Source organism: Neomonachus schauinslandi, chromosome 11 (assembly GCF_002201575.2).
Source record: "Neomonachus schauinslandi chromosome 11, ASM220157v2, whole genome shotgun sequence".
In the NCBI taxonomy this organism is placed as follows: Eukaryota; Metazoa; Chordata; class Mammalia; order Carnivora; family Phocidae; genus Neomonachus; species Neomonachus schauinslandi.
In genome coordinates this window covers 81613625-81632802 of record NC_058413.1, presented here as the reverse complement: position 1 = coordinate 81632802, position 19178 = coordinate 81613625, and the positions used below count along the sequence as shown (strand labels likewise).

At 42.0% G+C, this 19178-nt stretch overlaps 1 protein-coding gene across 1 annotated transcript in view; it reads left to right on the top strand.

Moving 5' to 3' along the window:
• The first annotated feature begins 11755 nt into the window (after positions 1-11755).
• The window catches only part of LOC110586096 (beta-galactosidase-1-like protein 2), a 72839-nt gene continuing 65416 nt past the window's right edge, over positions 11756-19178 (top strand). Inside the window, exons 1-2 of the mRNA XM_021696239.1 lie at positions 11756-11847; positions 11992-12189. Of these exons, the coding sequence (XP_021551914.1) occupies positions 11756-11847; positions 11992-12189 (290 nt within the window). The remainder of the gene's footprint in view (positions 11848-11991; positions 12190-19178) is intronic.

The window sequence follows — 19178 nt, the reverse complement described above, 5'->3', positions numbered from 1 at the left end:
AGCAAAAAAAACAGAAGTGTGGGAAGACCCCCCTAACTCCAGGGGAACAGCACAGATCTGCTCCATGGGAGTCCCTAAAATTTGGAGTTATGAAACTCAGTCATGTGCTTGAGATAAAAACAGACACAGGCCGAGTGAACACAAGAGTTCTGACAGAAACTGGGGAGACAAGGATGATTGATTGCTCTTCTGTGAAGGCTCACTGGAGAGTGGTGGGGGCACAAACTTTCAGCTTCTGGGCTAGAGAGTGGGGAACTGCCATATTAATTGCGCGCATCATCACTGAAAGCCTTCAGGGAACAAAACAGTGCCACCTGGTGGAATCCGGAGCCATTACACTGAGCACCGTGCCTCCCTGCGCACTGAAGGCGCGTTTCCACGTCAGTGAGTCTGTTTGAAAATCAGCACAACAGCACAAACCACTTGCTGCCACCAAGTTTACTGATCATAAAGGGTTGCAAAGCTTCAGCTCTTGGGGAAGAGTTTACAGCCTTCCTTGTATTTTTATTCTTTAGTCTTTTAGTATTTTTTCAGTTATTTTCTTATTTCAATTTTTAAAATCTTTTTTAATTTTAATTTTAACATATACTTTATTTTTTCTTTCCTTTCATTGTATTTTAATATATATATTTTCTTTCTTATTTTGGGATCTAGTTTTTTTTTTAACAAGCAGACCAAAACACACCCAGAATCTAGGGGTTTTTTGTTTTTCTCTGTTGTGGTTATTGTTGTTGTTTTTTTCTTAATTTCTTCTTTTCTTCTTTTTTTTTTTTAAAGAGTTTTTTTTTTTTAAGATTTTATTTATTTGAGAGAGAGAGAATGAGAGAGAGCACATGAGAGGGGGGAGGGTCAGAGGGAAGAGCAGACTCCCCACTGAGTAGGGAGCCCGATGCGGGACTCCATCCAGGGACTCCAGGACCATGACCTGAGCCAAAGGCAATTGCTTAACCAACTGAGCCACTCAGGCGCCCTCTTCTTTTCTTCTCTGGACAAAATGATGAGGAATTTCAGCCCAAAAGAAAGAACAGGAGGTAGTACTTACAACCAGGAATTTAATCAATATGGATATGAGTAAGATGTCTAAACTAGAATTAAAAAAAAAAAAAGATTATAAAGATACTAGCTAGGCTTGAAAAAAGCATAGAAGACACTAGAGAATCTCTTACTGTAGAGATAAAAGAACTAACATCTAGTCAGGCCAAATTAAAAATGCTGTAACTGGGATGCAGTCCCAAGTGGAGACCATATAAATGAGGATGAATGAAACAGAAGAGTGAATCAGTGATACAGAAGATAAAATTATGGAAAATAATGAAGCTGAAAAGAAGAGGGAAAGAAAATTATTAGATCATGAAAGTAGACTTAGGGAACTCAGTGATTGCATAAAGCAAAGTAATATCCATATTATAGGACTCCCAGAAGAAGAGGAGTGGGCAAAAGGGGAAGCAGGTTTATTTGAACAAATTCCTTCCCCTGATCTGGGGAAGGAAACAGGCATTCAAGTCCAGGAGGCACAGAAAACTCCCCTCAAAATCAACAAAAATAGGTCCACACCTTGACATATTATAGTGCAACTTGTAAATTACAAAGATAAAGAGAAAATCCTAAAAGCAGCTAGGCACAAGAAGTCATTAAATTACAAGGGTAGATGTATAAGGCTGGCAGCAGACCTGTCCACAGAGACCTGGTAGTCAAGAAAGGACTAGCATGATATATTCAATGTGCTAAATGGGAAAAATATGCAGCCAAGAATATTTTTTCCAGCAAGGCTGTCATTCAGAATAGGAGAGACAAAGAGTTTCCAAAACAAACAAAAACTAAAGGAATTCACGACCACTAAACCATCCCTGCAAGAAATATTAAAGGGGAAGCTTTGAGTGCAAAGAGAGACCAAAAGTAACAAAGACCAGAAAGGAATAAGAACAGAGCCTTTACAGGTAATACAATGGGACTAAATTCATATCTTTAAATAATTACTGTGAATGTAACTGGAATAAATACTCCAATCAACAGACATAGGGTATCAGAATGGATAAAAAAACAAGACCCATAGATATGCTGCTTCCAAGAGACTCATTTTATTTTATTTTTTCTAAGATTTTATTTATTTATTTGACACAGAGAGAGAGAGAGCGAGAGAGGGAACACAAGCAGGGGGAGTGGGAGAGGGAGAAGCAGGCCTCCCGCGGAGCAGGGAGACTGATGTGGGGCTCGATCCCAGGACCCTGGGATCATGACCTGAGCAGAAGGCAGACGCTTAATGACTGAGCCACCCAGGCACCCCCCAACAGACTCATTTTAGACCCAAAGACACCTCCAGATTGAAAGTGGGGGAGTGGAGAAACATTTATCATGCTAATGGAAATGAAAAGAAAGCTGGAGTAGCCATCCTTATCAGACAAACTAGATTTTATTTTATTTTTTTAAAGATTATTTATTTATTTATTTGAGAGAGAGTGAGAGAGAGTGTGCATGCACAGAGGGAGAGGGAGAATCAGACTCCCCATTGAGCAGAGAGCCCAATGTGGGGTTCGATGCCAGGACCCTGAGATCATGACCTGAGCTGAAGGCAGATGCTTAACCAACTGAGCCACCCAGGTGCCCCCAGAGAAACTAGATTTTAAGCCAAAAACTGTAATAAGAGTTGAGGAAGGACACTATATCATAACAAAGGGGTCTATACAAAAAGAAGATCTAACAATTATAAATATTTATGCCCCCAACTTGGGAGCACCCAAATTTATAAATCAACTAATAATAAAAATAAATAAATGCATTAATAATAATACAGTAATAGTAGGGGACTTCCTTTTTTTTTTTTTAAAGATTTTATTTATATATTTGAGACAGAGAGAATGAGAGACAGAGCATGAGAGGGGGGAGGGTCAGAGGGAGAAGTAGACTCCCCGCTGAGCAGGGAGCCCAATGCGGGACTCGATCCTGGCACTCCAGGATCATGACCTGAGCCGAAGGCAGTCGCTTAACCAACTGAGCCACCCAGGCGCCCAATAGTAGGGGACTTTCACACCCCACTCACAGCAATGGACAGGTCATCTAAGCAGAAGATCAACAAGGAAACAGTCGCTTTAAATGACACACTGGACCAGACAGATTTCACAGATATATTCGGAGCATTTCATCCTAAAATAGCAGAATACACATTCTCCTTGAGTGCACATGGAACATTCTCCAGAATACATCACATATCAGGTCACCAATTAGGCCTCAATAAGTCAAAAAATTGAGATCATACCATGCATATTTTCAGACCACAACTGTATGAAACTTGAAGTCAAGTACAAGAAAAAAATTGGAACAACCACAAATGCATGGAGGTTAAAGAACATCCTACTAAAGAATGAATGAGTCAACCAGGAAATTAAGGAAGAATTAAAAAATTACATGGAAGCAAATGAAAATGAAAACAAGACTGTTCAGAACCTTTGGGATGCTGCAAAGGCTGTCCTAAAAGGGAAGTATATAGGAATACAGGCCTTCCCCAAGAAGCAAGAAAAGTCTCAAATACACAACCTAACCTTACACCTAGAGGAGCTAGAAAAAGACCAACAAATAAAACCTAAATCCAGCAGGAGACAAGGAATAAAGATTAGAGCAGAAATCAATGAAATAGGGGCGCCTGGGTGGCTCAGTCGTTAAGCGTCTGCCTTTGGCTCAGGTCATGATCCCAGGGTCCTGGGATGGAGCCCCGCATCGGGCTCCCTGCTCCGCGGGAAGCCTGCTTCTCCCTCTCCCACTCTTGCTGCTTGTGTTCCCTCTCTCGCTGTATCTCTCTCTGTCAAATAAATAAAATCTTTAAAAAAAAAAAGAAATCAATGAAATAGAAATTAAAAAACAAACAAACAATAGAACAGATCAACAATGTAAGAGCTGGTTCTTTGAAAGAATTAACAAGATTGATAAACCCCTAGCCAGACTTACCAAAAGAGAAGAGAAAGGAACCAAATAAATAAAATAATGAATGAAAGAGGAGAGATCACAACCAACACCACAAAAATACAAACAATTGTAGGAGAATATTATGAGCAATTATATGCCAACAAATTAGGCAATCTGGAAGAAATGGATAAATTACTAGAAATATATAAGCTACCAAAATTGAAATAGGAAGAAATAGAAAACCTGAACAGACCCATAACCAGCAAAGAAATTAAATCAGTAATCAAAAATCTCCTAACAGAAATGGGAACTTTCCTACACTGTTGGTGGGAATGCAAGCTGGTGCAGCCACTCTGGAAAACAGTATGGAGCTTCCTCAAAAAGTTGAAAATAGAGTTACCCTATGACTCAGCAATTGCACTACTGGGTATTTACTCCAAAGATACAAATGTAGTAATCCAAAGGGGCACCTGCACCCCAATGTTCATAGCAACAATGTCCACAATAGCCAAACTGTGGAAAGAGCCTAGATGTCCATCAACAGATGAATGGATAAAGAAGATGTGGTGTATATATATATACAATGGAATATTACACAGCCATCAAAAAAAATGAAATCTTGCCATTTGCAATGATATGGATGGAACTAGAAGGTATTATGCAAAGTGAAATAAGCCAATCAGAGAAAGACAAGTATCATATGATCTCACTGATATGAGGAATCTGAGAAACAAATTCCTCCATTTTTGTTGTCTGATTGCTGAGGCTAGGACTTCCAATACTATGTTGAACAATAGTGGTAAGAGTGGACATCTCTGTGGTGTTCTTGATCGTAGGGGAAAACCTCTCAATTTTTCCCCATTGAAGATGATATTAGCTGTGTCTTTCATACATGGCTTTTATGATGATGAGTTAAGCTATCATTGCAAATTGGATCTGGTTAGACAAAGCAATGGAATAAAATACAGAATCCAAAAACAGACACAAGGATATATGATAATTTAGTATATGATGAAGATCTTCTCAAATTGGTGAGGGAAAAATTATATTTTAGAGTAATCTGCTAGTCATTTGAAAAATGAAAGATTAATTCATATTGCAAACTTATATTAAAATAAATATTTGATGAACTAAAGAATTAAATGAAAAAATAAACTACAGAAACATTAAAAGAAAGTGTAGGCTCATGGAGTAATCTACAGAATTATGGAAATACCAACATATTTAGATCCAGGCAAGACTGTAATAAAGCTACACTCGATATCAAGTGCATAGATAATTGATATATCAATCCACACAAGGAATAATACATGTTTTGCGGGAACACATACAAATCAAAGAAAATACAAAAAAAAACAACAACACACAAACACAAAAAACAAAAAACCAGAATGACTGACCATAGACAGTGCAGGAAAATTAAAGCAAGGAATGGGGCGCTGAAAATGTCTATTAAAATTAAAAGGAAAATACATATCTAAATAATAAATCTAAAAATTATTTAGTTATTTTAGTTTAAATTTTAAATATCTTTTTAACTTTCAGTAAATCTTTTTAAAATAAAAATTATTTGTAATTATAGTGTTTAATATCTGTTTGCCAATGTAAATAATCAGTATGACCCTTCACATATGTTATGTCTAGGTCAATAAATATACAAATATAAGGGTAATGTGAATTGTTTAATAATATATAATGCTCCTCAATTGCCATGTGCAACAGTTGTAAATATCACATGGAACCATGAATGAAACATAAAGAAAAGCCAGTAAATGGGTGCTCAGCATTACTAGAATAACTTCATTATGTAAGCATCTTGTGCAGTTATTATACTTGGTGGAAGGATTGAACAAGGTAACTTGTTTTCTTCTTTTATCTAAGCACTTCCACCATTCATATTCTCCTACACATTGCAACAGCCCATTCACAGCCCTTCAGGATAGCAGATACAGTCATCTTTTGTTTTGAAAACAAATAACAATATGTGAAGTGTTTCTATGGAACCTGAAAGGTGTTAGCTGAGAGAGTGATGTTTAGAGTTTAGGGCTTATGGGTTATGTTTACCAGCAATGAGCCCTGGATCTTGAGATACAAAGCATCGACATACTCTTTAAAATGCGTATATATAGGTAATATATAATGTATTATATATATGTATGTATATATGTATATATATTATGTAGGGTTATTTTATATATAAATATAGAATTGCCCATGACAGAAAACCCTACTGCATGCTAAGTAAGTTTGGTTTTATGAACTTTCACCTCATCAGCTCAGGGCAGAGGAAAGAGAAAGATTGGTTTGTTACCAAAGAATGAGGCTTGGCAAAGTAGGAATGTATGAGGTTAAGGAAACAATAATTTCTGACAAGAAAGAAGGCATATATTTGAGATAGCAGAACACAGTGTGAAGGCAGAAGGAGGGTGATAAACTGCAGAAAAAGAGACTAGCATGTCAGCAGGGAACCACTTCCTGTCCTCGGTTCTTGAATTCGGCCCAGAAAGAATTCAGAGCCAAACTCTCAGTAAGCGAGCGTTTACTAGCAGCCAAAACAAAAGGACACTTGAAAACAAAGGAAGGTGGAGCAGGCTATGAGACCAATAGAGAGAGACACAGAGACAGAGTGAGAGAGAGAGAGAGCTCAGGAGCCCCAAAATGTTGGCACTTCCACCTTTTTAGCTACAGTTTCTTTCTTGTTCCTTTGGTCCCCCTCTTCCCTCCACCCTGTTTCTGTATTTAGTCTCCTTGGGGAGACTTCCCATCATACCTTGTGAAACCGGGGGTAGGAGGGTGAGGGGTACAGTGAGTGTGTGTGTGTGTGTATGTGTGTGTGTGTGAAACTGCAATGTAAATGTATTATAAAGAAGCCATGGGTCCTTTGAGGACAGTGGGTACAGGGAGTATGCATCTGCATTTCTCTCAGGGATTTCTCCAGCTATTTGTGCTCTGGAGGTAGTTGGTGGGTTCCGGCTTTTTCAACATTTGGAAAAACCCCTTCCCTGTTCATGTCTGGCTAACTGCCTACTCTATCAAGAAGACTGAAAATTCAAAGATTGATGAAGAGCAAGTTTGGGAGATACACTGAAAAAATGACTGTAGACAGAAAGCAGAATTTTAGAATCTTACTTCTTGGTGATGAAATACATTTTATTGCAAATGAAGTTATATAATTTGGTAGGTAAAACAGTGTGGGGAATGATATGAAAATGTTGGGGTTCGGGAGCAAATGGTCCAGAAAGAATTCTTGAGGTGTCTTTAGTGCAAAAAAGGTGGTTTTATTGAAGCATGGGGACAGATCCTTGGGCAGAAAGAGCTTAACTGGAGTTATGAGGAGTGGCTGATTATATACTTTCAAGATGGGAGGGGCTTAGGGATAGCATAAATCTCTAAGGAATTTGGAAGCAAGTTTCCAGGACCTTGAGGGGCTAGCTAGCTATTGTTAGGAAAGGTCATTTACTACTGTCTAATAAAATCTTAGTCATGAGACCCTTCAGGTGTATATTGGTGGATCATACTTTTGGGAATGATTGTCAACATATATCTTCAGGGGTAGGGATAAAAGAAGTTTCCAAAGGAATTTTTATGTGTTAAAGTAGACTTACAGGATCCTTGGGGTGGGGAGGGGTCGGGCTAAGATTCCCTTTTGCCCTTAGCAAAGTATTAACATCAAGGGGCACCTGGGTGGCTCAATCAGTTAAGCATCTGCCTTTGGCTCAGTCCTGGGATCATCCCACATTGGGCTCCCTGCTCAGCGGGGAGCCTGCTTCTCCCTCTCCCTCTGCTGCTCCCTCTGCTTGTGCTCTCTGTCAAATAAATAAAATCTTTTTAAAAAAAGTATTAACATCGAGGCAGTTGAGTCCCTAGAGGAAGGTCGTTCTGCCTGTTTCAAGGAATTGCAAGCCACTTGTGGTGTCTCTTTTCAGTTTCAGATAAATTTGCTATAAAAAGAAGAGTTTAACTACTCTAGTAGCTTGGATCTGGATTATGTATAGATCCAGCTGAGGATTTTTTTAAAATTTAAATTCAATTAGCCAAAATATAGTACATCATTAGTTTCAGATGTAGAGCTCAGTTGCATATAACACCCAGTGCTCATCACATCTTGAGCCCTCCTTAATGCCCATCACCCAATTACCCCATCCCCCCACCCACCTTCCCTCCAGCAACCCTCAGTTTGCTTCCCAGAGATAAGAGTCTTTCATAGTTTGTCTCCCTCTCTGATTTCTTCCCAGTTTTCCGTCCCTTCCCCATGATCCTCTGTGCTGTTTCTTATATTCCACATATGAGTGAAACTATATAATTGTATTTCTCTGATTGACTTATTTCACTTAGCATAATACCCTCCAATTCCATCCATGTCGATGTAAATGGTAAATATTCATCCTTTCTGATGGCTGAGTAATATTCCACTCGGTGTGTGTATATATACCACATCTTCAAAGCAGGAAAGAATATCCAATGGAAAAAAGTCTCTTCAACAAATGGTGTTGGGAAAATTGGACAGCCACATGTAGAAGAATGAAACTGGACCATTTTCTTACACCATACACAAAGATAAATTCAAAATGGATCAAAGACCTAAATATGAGACAGGAATCCATCAAAATCCTAGAGGAGAACATAGGCAGCAAACTCTTCGACCTCGGTCGTAGGAACTTCTTGCTAGGCACGTCTCCAAAAGCAAAGGAAACAAAAGCAAAAATGAACTCTTGGGACTTCAAGGTAAAAACCTTGTGCACAGCAAAGAAAACAGCCAACAAAACTAAAAGACAACCTATGGAATGGGAGAAGATATTTGCCAATGACGTATCAGATAAAAGGCTAGTATCCAAGATCTATAAAAAACTTACCAAACTCAACACCCAGAAAAACAAATAATCCAGTTAAGAAATGGGCAGAAGACATGAACAGACATTTCTCCAAAGAAGACATACAAATGACCAACAGACACATGAAAAAATGTTCAAATCACTTGGCATCGAGGAATACAAATCAAAACCACACTGAGATGCCACCATACACCAGTCAGAATGGCTAAAATTAACAAGTCAGGAAAGGACAAATGTTGGTGAGGATGTGGAGAAAGGGGAACCTTCTTACACTCTTGGTGGGAATGTAAGCTGGTGCAGCCACTCTGGAAAACAGTATGGAGGTTCCTCAAGAAGTTAAAAATAAAGCTACCCTTAGACCCAGCTATTGCGCTACTAGGTATTTACCCTAAAGTTACAAATGTAGTGATTGGAAGGGACACCTGCACCGCAATGTTTATAGTAGCAATATCCACAACAGCTGAGACTTTTAAATGGAGCTTGATCTCCCATCCAGAGGGAGCCTGGTTGCTCACCCCAAAAGCTGAAAAAAGGGCCAGCTGCGTTGGTGAAATTAATTTAGACGCCTCTCCACCTCTACTTCCTTCCCCCCACCCACATTGCCTCAGGTGTCCTCTCAGGGCTCTCCTGTGGAGACAAGGGCGAGCAGCGGAGAAGTTGTAGACTGGTAGTCCCCGACTTCAGGGTGCATTAGAATTGCCTGCTCAAACACAGAATGCGGGCCCCGGTTTCAGATTCTGTAAGTCCAAAACGGGACAGCGCATCTGCGTGTTGATAAGGTTCACCTACGCCGCACTTTGTGGGCCACTGCTCCCAGGCTGAGTTAAGTTACTAGCTGTAGGGCACGTGGGGTAAAGGAAACTGGTCCTCCTCCTCCAGGATGTAGATTGGCCTTGCTAGGCACTCCCTACAGGGGGAAAGGGATAGTCCCTACCTGTGTCCTCAGCACCTCGCACCGGGGGGCTGCGGTTTGTGAACACGTGCTGAAGCGACCCGGAGAGAGGAGCTGTGGTCGCTGCGGAGAGGGCACCCCTGCCTCCAGCCCGGACCCTCGGGGGATGAATCCCCTGCTGTGGCCCAGCGAGTGTGCCAGTGGCTCTGCTGCGCCGGCTTCCCCCGCGCAGCGCGGGGCCTGGGAAGGACGCCTGAATGGGTCCCAGCGAAAGTAGAGGGCCGGAGGGGCAGGCGGCCCCGAGTCAGTTCTCGCGGTTAGCCGCGCAGGACCGCGGGGAACGGATGGCAAGCTGTCCGCACTCCACTGACGGCGCTCCACAACTATTAGCTGTCACGACCGATACCAGAGCCAGCCTCTGGCTGACCAGAGGGGCAGAGAGGGCCAGCTGAGCTCACTGCAACGCCCGTACTCCGCTCTGCAGTGCCCGGGCTGCGGCCCCACAGGGGCCTGGCGGGGTTGCGAGTCTCCCACGGGGTGGGCGTGGGGGCGGATCAGCGGAGGGGAGGGAGGGTACTGCGGGAAGGATGCGCTTGGCTGGGGGTGGAGGCCATTTTGCTGCGGGGGGGGGCGGGTGTGAGGGAGGATCTTCCCCAGGCCAGTGGGGAGCAGGTCAGCGGAGACTGGGGCCCGTCGGGGGGCGGGGTGGTCCACGGGGGTGGGGGCGGGCCAGTCTGCGGTGTGGGGAGGGCTCGGGGAGGTGAGAGGTTTTCTCCGGCCGAGGCTATCCGGGGCGGAGCACAGAGCCGGTTTGTTCCCGCTCTGTCCGCCGCCTGGCGGCTGCTACCGACCTCCCGCTGCGAAGTTGGCGGAGGAGCAGTCGGGCGCAGGGTAAGGTCGGGTAACCGCCTGCCCTTCCGGGCCTCTACTTTCGCTGGGACCCACTCAGGGCGCCCACCGGAGCGCCCACGCCCGCAACAGCCTAGGGACCTCCCCGCCCCTCCCGCACTGTGGCCTCTCCCAGCTCTGGGCCCACCCGGCAGCCCCGAACCTCGTCAACCCAGACGGCCCCTCGGGTTTCCTCACTTTCTGGAATTTATCTCTAGGCCCTCCGTTCAGGTTCCCTCGAGGTTCCGCTTTGTCCCTTCTGTCTTCTCCCCGGAAATCTCTGAGCGTCCTCTGATCTCAGTCGGTCTCCCGGACTCTTCACGCCCACAGTGAGGAGCCGAGTGGTGCCCGGGGGGTCTGCCTTCTCTAATCCCAGAGCCCCATTCTGTTTTCCATCCTATTTCCCTACAGAAAACTGTTGCTTTCTACCCTCCCAACTGTGCCTAAGGGAATACTCTTGAAGCCCGTGGTAAAGCTGAAGCTTATGAGGCGACGCAGATGTTTTACTGATTCTGGCAACTCCTGTGTTTGTTCAGAAAACATGAGCTGAGCTCTTGCTGCGATTCAGGGCCTGCTCTGGGTAGTGAGGACACGGCCACGCCCCATGCAGAGTGCTTCCCCCTCCTAGAAGCTGTGCAGCGCCCAGATGGTGCTAGGCCCAACTGGTTCTGCCTACCTCGGACTCAGACCTTTTGATACATGAAGGAAAGAGCATTTGCCCCCCCGGTAAGCGGCATAAAGAAGATCACTGGCCACACAAACGCTGGGTGTGTTCTGGGAGCTAATTAGATGACATCCTACAGTAGCAGAGAAATAGAAAATTGGGTTGGGGATAGAAATTGGGACCCTGCTACAGAGAAAGTCCCTCTACATTCCAGCGAGTGTTCTCTGCTAAGCAGCAAATTATTAGGGTTCACTCCTTAGTAGTAGAAGGTCTCCCACAAATTTCCCAGAGGTTATCTTCTCTTCCGTGAAACTTACAGGACTGAGGCTAGATCTTCTGTAAAATGTAACGTGTCAGAAAATCCAGTTGCTATCAGGAGGTTCTTCGTTGCAGCTGCCCTCCCTCCAATCTGTCGTGAGTCCAGGTGGTGCAGAAGCCAAGGGACAGCTATGCAGAATCCTGCCTTCCAGTGAGGCCACGTCTGTGCTCCTCACCCACCTCCACAGGCAAGACCTCACTCAGCTCCCACCTCCTTCTCTGCCTCCAGGGTGTCTGACTTCAGTTCTATCCTCTCTGTTTAGCATGCTGACCTTCTTATTGAGACCTGTGGGCATCCTGTACCTGTCTTCAGGGTTACTGGTAATAGCTCAATTTGGAGGAGACTTCTCACCCAGGTATGTTTGGGAAGGGTTGGGAACCTTCTGTTTGCACTGGAGGAGAGCCTAGGGCCCCTGAAGGAAAGGCCTTTCTGATTTGCCCACACCGTGCCCACACCGGTTACATCTTTAGGACTTCACACATCTCCTTTGTCCTTGCAGGATGAATCAAGTTTTCTTGACTCCCTCCCACATGGTGAATCGCAATGTGGGTCTGAAAGTTGAAGGCTCAAGCTTCACACTAGATGGCTCTCCTTTCGTGATCATAGCAGGTACTATTCACTATTTCCGGGTGCCCAGGGAGTACTGGAGGGACCGCTTGCTGAAGCTGAAGGCCTGTGGCTTCAACACCCTTACCACGTGAGTGCTGGCACCTAAGTAATTAGTTCAAGAATTTATAGTCTGAATTTCTAGCTCTGAGACTTTATTAGACCAGTCTAAAGGTTGACCCTTTTAGTATTTTCTTCATTGTTCTTAGGATGTCCGAGTCTCCATTTGATATCTCCAGAATGTCCATCCTGTGGATAGAGCCTGCACTGAGGGCTTTGAAAGGCCTCCCTCTAAACAGGGTCACGGTGGCCTGCATGCAAAAGTCTAACTTTCAGAGGCAGTGGCCAGTACAGATGGATGTAGGTCAGTGGTCCCTAACTACTCTCCTCCTTGGATATCCTCACTTGCTATACGAGTCATAGCCCCAGTGATGAGTCCTAGGAGAGAATACTGTTCTAGAAGATTTTGTCTTTGAAGATAGGTTTCATTGAGAGCCAGGCCTGGCAAGTAATAAAATTATCCTCATTCTACAAGCTGAAATTAACAAAAATTAGTAATTTCTTTCTAGGCTTCAAAGCTTGGAAACTGTTTATCCATTATTGTTTTGATACCAGTTTTAGCTGTGTTCTCTTTTTGAGTGGTTGGTTTTTTTTTTTTTTTTTTTTTTAAGATTTTATTTATTTATTTGACAGAGAGAGAGAGAGAGAGCACAAGTAGACAGAGTGGCAGGCAGAGGGAGAGGGAGAAGCAGGCTCTCCACTGAGCAGGGAGCCGGACGTAGGGCTCGATCCCAGGACCCCAGAATCATGACCCGAGCAGAAGGCAGTCGCTTAACTGACTGAGCCACCCAGGCACCCCTGAGTGGTTGGTTTTTAAAATGTAGGTTTAGAAGAAAAAATATTTAATTGGAATTTGATTTGGTGAATGATGGGAGTGATATTTAAAAGCATTTGCCCTCTAAACTGTCATAATGCCTTTTATACATCACATTATTCCCCCTTTTTTTTCTTATTATTTTGTTCCTTAATATAGCAGTGATTCACACACATTGAAATTTTATAAACTATTAAAAATTTAAACACGGTTTTAGTCTAAATAAGACAGGTACATTTTTGTTTGTTTTTAGCACTGTTGTTTAGAAAACTAAAGAGTGTCACCCTTATTTCATAACCTGTAAGATAGTCTAAGTCTCTCAAAAAGGAAGAGAACATTGTCACAGAATGCATGCAGCCTTATACATTGAACACATTTAGCGTATAAAGACTGCATTGTCTTTTAAAAATTTTTTATTTAAATTCAATTAGCCAACACATAGTACATCATTAGTTTCAGATGTAGTGTTCAATAATTCATCAGTTGCATATAACACCCAGTGCTTGTCACATGACATGCCCTCTTTAATGCCCATCACGCGGTTCCCTTATCCCCCCACCCACCTTCCCTTCCACAACCCTCAGTTTGTTTCCCACAGTTAAGAGTCTCTCATGGTTTTTTTTCCTGATTTCTTCCCATTCAGTTTTCCCTTCCTTCCCTTACGGTCCTCTGCACTGTTTCTTATATTCCACATATGAGTGAAACCATATGATAATTGTTTTTCTCTGATTTAATTCTTTCACTTAGCATAATACCTCCAGTTCCATCCACATCAATGTAAATGGTAAATATCCATCCTTTCTGATGGCTAAGTAATATTCCATTGTATATATGAACCACATCTTCTTTATCCATTCATCTGTTGAAGGACATCATGGCTCTTTCCACAGTTTGGCCATTGTGGACATTGCTGCTAGGAACATTGGGGTGCAGTTACCCCTTTGTTTCACTACATCTGTATCTTTGGGCTAAATACCCAGTAGTGCCATTGCTGGGTCATAGGATAGCTCTATTTTTAACTTCTTGAGAACCTCCATGCTGTTTTCCAGAGTGGCTGTACCAGCTTGCATTCCCACCAACAGTGTAAGAGGGTCCTCACCAACATTTATTGTTTCCTGACTTGTTAATTTTAGCCATTCTGATTGGTGTAAGTTGGTATCTCATTGTGGTTTTGATTTGTATTTCCCTGATGCCAAGTGAACATTTCTTCATGTGTCTGTTGGTCATTTGTATGTCTTCTTTGGAGAAATGTCTGTTCATGTCTTCTGCCCATTTCTTAACTGGATTATTTGTTTTTCTGGGTGTTGCGTTTGATAAGTTTTTTATAGATCTTGGATACTAGCCTTTTATCTGATATGTCATTGGCAAATATCTTCTCCCATACCATAGGTTGTCTTTTAGTTTTGTTGGCTGTTTTCTTTGCTGTGCACAAGGTTTTTACCTTGATGAAGTCCCAAGAGTTCATTTTTGCTTTTGTTTTCTTTGCCTTTGGAGACGTGCCTAGCAAGAAGTTCCTGCAACAGAGGTCGAAGAGTTTGCTGCCTATGTTCTCCTCTAGGATTTTGATGGATTCCTGTCTCATATTTAGGTCTTTGATCCATTTTGAATTTATCTTTGTGTATGGTGTAAGAGAATGGCTCAATTTTATTGACTGCGTTGTCTTTTAAAAAAAGAGTTATTAGATTAAAAAAAAAAGAGTTATTAGAAATGAATCAGCCAGAGTCTTGCAGGGACAGACCTAGAGTGTGACAAAATCAGATTTGCTGACTTTCAGCAAGGGAGTGAGTTCTAGAGGAATGGTGGAGGAGGAGGAGAGACTTTGCAAGTTTAGGCCCCAGGTGAAGGATTCTAAAGGGAGTTGAAGGAAAGCAGGGACAACTTCTGGATTGCTTGTTTTTTCCAGTGCAAGATTAGAAGAAGTAGGTTTAGCCAGGGTTGGGTACTGGCATGAGGTAAGGGTAGTTTAGCAATTAGGCCACCCTAGAAGTAAAAGGGTACAGCAGAGAGGATCTGGGGGTGTCATCGGTGATAAAGCAATAGTCACTCAAAGAGGTGACATTTTATAACTGCTACACTGCCTTGGGAGCAGTAGTGTCTCCTTTTAACTTTTCAGGTGGCTTTAATCTGTGTCTATCTAATGGCAGGACTGGTTTTTCTTTTCCAATCAAGCTAATTTCCATTCTTGAAGTCTTGAACAGGTTTTCAGTCATTACAAATTTTCATTATGGATTCACAAAAACTTCACCTCCGTATCAGTAGATCTTGACCAGTGTTGGAGAATGCAATGATGAGTTTGATTTTCAGGCTGTTATTGGTTACATTGTGTTATCTATTCATTCTTGTACTATAGTAACAGTTAACTTAATTATTTTATCTTTCTGTTTTAATTGTGCTTGTTTCCCCTTTTTCTAGATATGATAGCAGGTTTCTAGTTTTTTATTCTATTTTATTTTATTTTATTTATTTATTTTTTTAAGATTTTATTTATTTATTTGACAGAGAGAGACACTGTGAGAGAGGGAACACAAGCAGGGGGAGTGGGAGAGGGAGAAGCAGGCTTCCTGCAGAGCAGGGAGCCCAATGTGGGGCTCGATCCTAGGACCCTGGGACCATGACCTGAGCCGAAGGCAGACGCTTAACGACTGAGCCACCCATGCCCCCCTTTTTTATTCCATTTTAGTATCTGTTAAGCTAGGTTGCTTTCTCAGCCTTTTATTGCCTGTGTTAAAGAATTATTTGCTTTGGTATTCCTAAGCAATATTGTCTTTTTTTGGAATGATGGAGTGTCTATTTCCTTTCTTCTATTAGCTTGAGAGATATATACTCTTTTACTGGAAGCTCAAGGGTTTATAATATTCATATTTGATTTTTCAACAACTAATTCTTTCTTGTACTTTTACCCACTTTATAATGTAAAGACATTAGAATGCTTTGTCTCTAGTTATTTCTCTCTTAATTTGTATGCTATTGTTACGTATTTTAATTCTAAATAACAAGAATATTATTGTTGTTCTGGAAACTTTCTTTCTGCATGAAGAACACATTTTTTAATTTTCTGTGGTGTAGATTTGCTGGTGACAAAGTTCTCAGCTTTTGTTTATCTGAAATGTCTTAATTTTCCTTTTATTTGTGAGGAATGTTTTCACTGGTATAGAATTCTAGGTTGGCAGGTGTTTTAGCATTTTGAAGATAATGCCACTGCCTTCTGGTTTTCAGTCTCCATTGTAAAGTCAGCTCTCCGTTTAACTGATACTCTCTAGAGGGCCGTGTATCCTTTTCTGTAGTTGCTTTGAGAACTTGAAGGCTTTCCTTTGTTTTTTCTTTTGAAATATTCTTTTTATTATTATTATTATTATGTTATGTTAATCACCATACATCATTAGTTTTTGATGTAGTGTTCCATGTTTCATTGTTTGCATATAACACCCAGTGCTCCATGCAGAACGTGCCCTCTTTAATACCCATCAGCAGGCTAACCCATCCCCCCACCCCCCACCCCTCTAGAAACCTCAGTTTGTTTCTCAGAGTCCATCATCTCTCACGGTTTGTCTCCACCTCCGATTTCCCCCCCTTCATTCTTCCCCTCCTGTTATCTTCTTCTTCTTCTTTTTTTAACATATAATGTATTATTGCTTCAGAGGTACAGGTCTGTGATTCAAGTCTTACACAATTCACAGTGCTCACCATAGCACATACCCTCCCAATGTCTATCACCCAGCCAACCCATCCCTCCCACCCCCCACCACTCCAGCAACCCTCAATTTGTTTCCTGAGATTAAAAATTCCTCATATCGGGGCGCCTGGGTGGCTCAGTCATTAAGCGTCTGCCTTCGGCTCAGGTCATGATCCCGGGGTCCTGGGATCAAGCCCTGCGTCGGGCTCCCTGCTCTGCGGGGAGTCTGCTTCTCCCTATCCCACTCCCCCTGCTTGTGTTCTCTTTCTGGCTGTCTCTCTCTGTCAAATAAATAAAATCTTTAAAAAAAAATTTTAAAAAATAAAAAATAAAAATTCCTCATATCAGTGAGGTCATATGATACATGTCTTTCTCTGTTTGACTTATTTCACTCAGCATAATACCCTCCAGTTCCATCCAGGTCGTCGCAAATGGCAAGATTTCATTCCTTTTGATGGCTGCATAATATTCCATTGTATATATATACCACCTCTTCTTTATCCATTCATCGGTCGATGGACATCTAGGCTCTTTCCACAGTTTGGCTATTGTGGACATTGCTGCTATAAACATCGGGGTGCACGTACCCCTTTGGATCCCTACATTTGTATCCTTGGGGTAAATACCCAGTAGTGCAATTGCTGGATCATATGGTAGCTCTATTTTCCAACTTTCTGAGTAACCTCCATACTTTTTCCAGAGTGGCTGCACCAGCTTGCATTCCCACCAACAGTGTAAGAGGGTTTCCCTTTCTCCACATCCCCGCCAACATCTGTCGTTTCCTGATGTTAATTTTAGCCATTCTGACTGGTCTGAGGTGGTATCTCTTTGAGGTTTTGATTTGGATTTCCCTGATGCTGAGCAATGTTGAGCACTTTTTCATGTGTCTGTTGGCCATTTGGATGTCTTCTTTGGAAAAATGTCTGTTCATGTCTTCTGCCCATTTTTTGATTGGATCATTTGTTCTTTGAGTGTTGAGTTTAAGAAGTTCTTTGTAGATTTTGGATACTAGCCCTTTATCTGATATGTCATTTGCAAATATCTTCTCCCATTCTGTCGGTTGTCTTTTGGTTTTGTTGACTGTTTCTTTTGCTGTGCCAAGGCTTTTTATCTTGATGAAGTCCCAATAGTTCATTTTTGCCCTTGCTTCCTTTGCCTCTGGCGATGTGTCTAGGAAGAAGTTGCTGCGGCTGAGGTCGAAGAGGTTGCTGCGTGTGTTCTCCTTTAGGATTTTGATGGACTCCTGTCTTACATTGAGGTCTTTCAACCATTTGGAGTCTGTTTTTGTGTGTGGTGTAAGGAAATGGTCCAGTTTCATTCTTCTGCATGTGGCTGTCCAATTTTCCCAACACCATTTGTTGAAGAAACTGTGTTTTCCATTGGACAATCCTTCCTGCTTTGTCAAAGATTAGTTGACCATAGAGTTGAGGGTCCATTTCTGGGCTCTCTACTCTGTTCCATTGATCTATGTGTCTGTTTTTGTGCCAGTACCATACTGTCTTGATGATGACAGCTTTGTAATAGAGCTTGAAGTCTGGAATTGTGATGCCGCCAGCTTTGCTTTTCTTTTTCAACATTCCTCTGACTATGCGGGGTCTTTTCTGGTTCCATACAAATTTTAGGATTATTTGTTCCATTACTTTGAAAGAAGTTGATGGTATTTTGATAGGGATTGCATTAAATGTGTAGATTGCTCTAGGTAGCATTGACATCTTCACAGTATTTGTTCTTCCAATCCATGAGCATGGAACGTTTTTCCATTTCTTTGTGTCTTCCTCAATTTCTTTCATGAGTATTTTATAGTTTTCTGAGTACAGATATCTTTGCCTCTTTGGTTAGATTTATTCCTAGGTATCTTTTGGTTTTGGGTGCAATTGTAAATGGGATCGACTCTCTAATTTCTCTTTCTTCTGTCTTGTTGTTGGTGTATAGGAATGCCACTGATTCCTGTGCACTGATTTTATATCCTGCCACTTGACTGAATTCCTGTATGAGTTCTAGCAGTTTTGGGGTGGAGTCTTTTGGGTTTTCCACATAAAGTATCATATCATCTGCAAACAGTGAGAGTTTGACTTTTTCTTGGACAATTTGGATGCCTTTGATTTCTTTTTGTTGTCTGATTGCTGTGGCTAAGACTTTTAATACTGTGTTGAATAGCAGTGGTGATAGTGGACATCCCTGCCGCGTTCCTGACCTTAGAGGAAAAGCTCTCAATTTTTCCCCAGTGAAGATGATATTTGCTGTGGGTTTTTCATAGATGGCTTTTATGATATTGAGGTATGTACCCTCTATCCCTATACTCTGAAGAGTTTTGATCAAGAAAGGATGCTGTACTTTGTCAAATGCTTTTTCTGCATTGATTGAGAGGATCATATGGTTCTTGTTCTTTCTTTTATTAATGTATTGTATCACATTGATTGATTTGCAGATGTTGAACCAAACTTGCAGCCCAGGGATAAATCCCACTTGGTCGTGGTGAATAATCCTTTTAATGGACTGTTGGATCCTATTGGCTAGTATTTTGGTGAGAATT